At 38.0% G+C, this 4,515-nt stretch overlaps 1 protein-coding gene across 1 annotated transcript in view; it reads right to left on the bottom strand.

Moving 5' to 3' along the window:
* PODXL2 (podocalyxin-like 2) overlaps positions 1 to 3,338 on the bottom strand; it is a 133,441-nt gene extending 130,103 nt beyond the window's left edge. The window contains exon 1 of the mRNA XM_006895205.1: positions 3,140 to 3,338. Coding sequence (XP_006895267.1) covers positions 3,140 to 3,338 — 199 coding nt within the window. The remainder of the gene's footprint in view (positions 1 to 3,139) is intronic.
* Positions 3,339 to 4,515: the final 1,177 nt, after the last annotated feature.

Raw genomic sequence — 4,515 nt, 5'->3', positions numbered from 1 at the left:
TTTAATTTGCATCTCTGCATCTCTCTTAGAGTTAGGGATTTTGAACATTATTTTATGTGCTTATTAGCCATCTGAATGTCTTCTTTGGTGAAGTGTGTCTTTTATTTCTTAATGCTGACAACTTAAAATATATTTCTCATCATTGCCTTTTAGTCCAGTGGTGAAGATGTTTGCTTTCTTAATGTTGAGGTGTAATTAATTTTTTTCTCTTTAAGCCATTTATTTTTACAGTTTGTGTTCAATGAAAATCAGTTATGTAATGTGTGAATTTACTATGAATCAAAGCATAAATATACAAACACAATAAACAACCCAAACAGATATTCAGCATTCAGATATGAAGCAAAAGGTAGTGTACACACACACACACACACACACACACACTTAGCTTGAGGTTTGTTGGATCTGGTTATTTCTCGTATGGAGGTTTCTAACCATATCGGGGGGGTGGAGAGAATTACTTTGGTTATCAAAATTACTGTGTTCATATTAGATAAATGGAACATCTAAGCATCAGTGCATGACCATGCAACAAAAGACTTCATGAAATGCCTATTTTTAAAAAGTTTCTGTGCGTCAAGGCAGTTGTAAAAAGTTGACTTTCCAGAATCAAGTCAACCTTAAGAACAGGTTCTAGCAATCCCAAAATATTGACTAGTACAGAAAGTGATTCAAAGAGGGTTATTCTGATTCATGTTGTTGCTTTGTTGTTATGTGCCATTGATTTGCTTGTGACTCATAGTGACCCTATGTACAACAGCCCTGAATCCTGCTTTATCCTGTGCCAATCTTATTGTCTTTGACACATCTACCCTCATTACCCTAGTCACTGAATCAATCCATTTCATTGAAAGTCTTCCTCTCTTGCGTTGTCCTTCCACCGTTCCAAGCTAGATGTCCCTCTTCAATGACTGGTCCCAAAGTATGTTAGATGAAGCCTCAGAATCTTTGCCTCCAAGGAGCAACCTGGTTTCATTCTCTCCAGTATGAACCTGTTTGTTCTCCTGGCAGTCCACAGTATATTCAATACTCTTCTCCAACACCATAGCTTAAAGACGTCAGTTCTCTTTCTGCCATCCCTAGTCATTGTCCAGCTTTCTGACACATAGCAAGCAATTGTAAAGACTTGATCAGGCACACTTTAGTCTCCAGACTGGTGTCATTGCTCTTCAGTACTCTGGAGAGATCCGTAACAGCAATTTGTCTCTTGATTTTCTGGTTGCTTGTACCAATAATTTCGATTGTGGAGCCAAGCAAACTAAAGCTGTTAAGAATCTCAGTCTCTTCACCATCTATTACAATGCTGCCAATCAGATCAGTGGTGAGAATCTTTGTTTTTTTGATGTTGAACCTCAATCCATATTGAAGGCTACAATCCTTGACCCTCTGCAGCAAGCCCTTCAGGTCCTCCTCAGTTTCAGCAAGCAGGGTTATGTCATCTGCATAACTCAGGTCGTTGATGAGTCTTCCTCCAACCCTGATGTCACACTTCTCATACAGCCCAGATTCCTGGATGATCTGTTCTGAATGTATATTGAAAAAGTATGAATACAGGACACATTTCTGGCATACATCCTTCTTGATTTTGAACCATGCAGTGTTTCCTTGCTCTGTTCTGACCGCTGTCTCCTGGTCCAAGTATACTGGCTAACTGACTGGAAGAAATCTATATTTGTTCCCACTCCAAAGAAAGGTGACCTGGCAGAGTGCAGAAATGATTGAACAATATCATTAACATCACATGCAGGCTAGATCCTGATAAAAATTATACAAAAACGACTGGAATAGCACATCAACAGAGAACCGCCAGATGTGCAGGGTGGATTTAGAAGAAGCCATGTTACTAGGGATAGTATAGCTAACATTAGATGGATCTTGGCTGAAAGCAGAGAGTACCAGAGAAATGTCTATCTGTATTTCATTGACTATGCAAAGACATTTGACTGTGTGGATGACAATAAACTGTGGCTAACTCTGAGAAGAATGGGAATCCCAGAACATTTGATTGTGAGTATGTGAAACCTATTCTGATTCATAAAGTTAAAAAAAATATTTACAAGAAGACTATAAAGTTTGTGAATTTAGGAAGACTAGCTTACCTCATGACCCAAATTCTTGATTTACAATAAGTTTGGCTCCTTCACATGTTTGCCTTTTTTATATCTAGATTTTTGTTTGTCTGACATTCAGACAGATGAATTTTTAAATTCTAAAAAGTATCCTACATATGCAGAAATGAAAGCAGCATTTTTAAATTTGGTTAGGTCAATGTACTTCATACTTTTTGGAATTAATTTAGCTCGATGAATCTGGTGCTTTTTTTGACTGGGAACAGGTGATGTGAAATGCCTGCCATATGACTTTATAAAGGCATAAGCAAAGTTTACTCCTTATGTTTCAATTTGGAGTACATTCCAATTCATCATTCTCTGACACATGTCAATTACACAAAAGTGAAATGCAATGTCAAACTCAAAGTCTCAAAGAAGAAAGAGTTCAGTTCCCAAGAAAACAGTGATTTTGTAACAATGGAAAACTTTGTCTAGAGCGTAACAGCATTAAATTAGTACTCCTAAAACAATACAGGGAGGATTTACAGAACCACCTGGCAGTTCCATCTCATGTACATATAAATAGAACTATGGAATCTTTTCTTTTTATTTTACCTAGTAATTTTATGGCCTTATAAATTTAATGAACAAAATTAAATTTAAACCACCATCCCACTCCCCATCTTTTATTTCTAGATAAAATTATTCTTGGGTTTTGTTTTGTTTTTTTAAGTCGTTGTAAGTGTCCAGATTTGCTGGGTCACATTTAAGAAAATCATCTTGTGGATGTCCTTGCTCTTCATCTGGTACATGAAACTCCAAACAAAGGATACTGGCATTTATCATCTATCTAGTCAAGCATTCTCTTCAAATCAGTGAAATCAGAAATTCCCAACATGTTCTGGGTCAATTAAACAAGGTCTGGAAGATTGTTCAACAACTAAAACAAAATCTTACACAACAAGGTATGGAATCAGTTGATTTGATGGAGATCTGGTTTTCCCTCCCCACAATGGATTTCTTGGCACCATTTAGATTGAATTGAGAAGAAGGGGAAGTAGAGGCGTTTCTTGGTCTGAGTCTCTTACCAGTAGAGATATAGAAGCGAGAGCGAGACCACAAGGAGACTGGCTGTGCACTCGTGATGCTGGTGTTGGGTGTATGCGTGCCAGCCGAGGTAGACTGGGAGGAACTGCTTGATCGTGGCATGACAATGTTATTACTTGAATAAATGTGCGTGGGGTGGATCAGCACAGGGAGCAACTCCAGTCCCAGGCTGGCCGCCATCGCTCCGCCCATGTCTGCTCCTTGCCTGTGCAGAGCAGAAGCGTGCAGGCCTCTGGGCGCTGACAGCGCGGAGAATTGCGGCTGTGGCGGCTGCTGCAAGATGAGTGAGATGTAATTCATATTAAAGACGGTCATCTCTGATCTTCTGCAGCAAGTGTTTCAAGTCCTTTTCACTTTCTGCAGGCAAGGCAAAACGCAGGTTGCTGATGAAACTTTCTCCCATTCTGAGGCCACATTCTTAATATAGTCCATCTTCTCAAACTATTTGTTCAGCATAAATATTAAATAGATATGAAGAAAAGATACAGTGCTTACACACACCTTTTCTAATTTTAAACTGTGAGGTATTCACTTATTCTATTCAGATAGCTACTACTTGGTCTATGCATACATTTTGCATGAGAACAATTAAAAGTTCTAGAATCCATATTCTTCTCAATGTTATCCATCATTTGTTAGAATCTACACAGTCAAATGTTTCGGCATAGTCAATAAAAGATACATAAACACCTTTATGGAATTCTCTGTTTTCAGTTTAAATCCATCTGACATCAGGAATGATATCCCTAGGGGCACAGACTCTTCTGAATCTAGCTTGAATTTCTTGCAGTTTTCCTGTCCATGTATTGCTCCAGCTATTTTAAAATAATTTTATTATTTTACTGGTGTGTGATTTTAAGGATATTGCTCGATAATTTCCACATTTTGCTCAGTAATGAGAATAAATATAAATCTCTTCCAGTCAGTTGGTCAGGTAGTTTTCTTGCAAATTTCTTGGCATAGACTAGTGAGCACATACAGGGCTGCATGTGTTTGTTGAAACATATCAATTGGTATCAAAAAGGGAGATATTTAGATGGCCAACAGATGAAGAAATGCTCAAAATAACTGATAAGAGAGATGCAAATCAAAACAACAAAATACCATCTCACGCTAGTATCAAAGGCAGAGTTTAACAGGATAGCAAGCAATAAATGTTGAAGAGGGTGTGGAGAAATTAGAACTCTCATACACTCTCATGTTGGTGGGATTGTAAAATGGTACAACCACTCTGGAAGGAAGTTTGGCATTTTTTCAAAAAGCTAAACATAGAAATGTCATATGACTCTACAACCAGGAGAAGACAAAATAGATGAATGGGACCTTCTAAGAATCAAATCCCTATGCACATCCAAAA

This window comes from Elephantulus edwardii, unplaced genomic scaffold (assembly GCF_000299155.1).
Source record: "Elephantulus edwardii isolate Elephantulus edwardi_28Jun2011 unplaced genomic scaffold, EleEdw1.0 scaffold00161, whole genome shotgun sequence".
NCBI classification, from domain to species: domain Eukaryota; kingdom Metazoa; phylum Chordata; class Mammalia; order Macroscelidea; family Macroscelididae; genus Elephantulus; species Elephantulus edwardii.
Note: the sequence above shows the minus strand (reverse complement) of the source record. Positions and strands in the feature narration are given on the sequence as shown.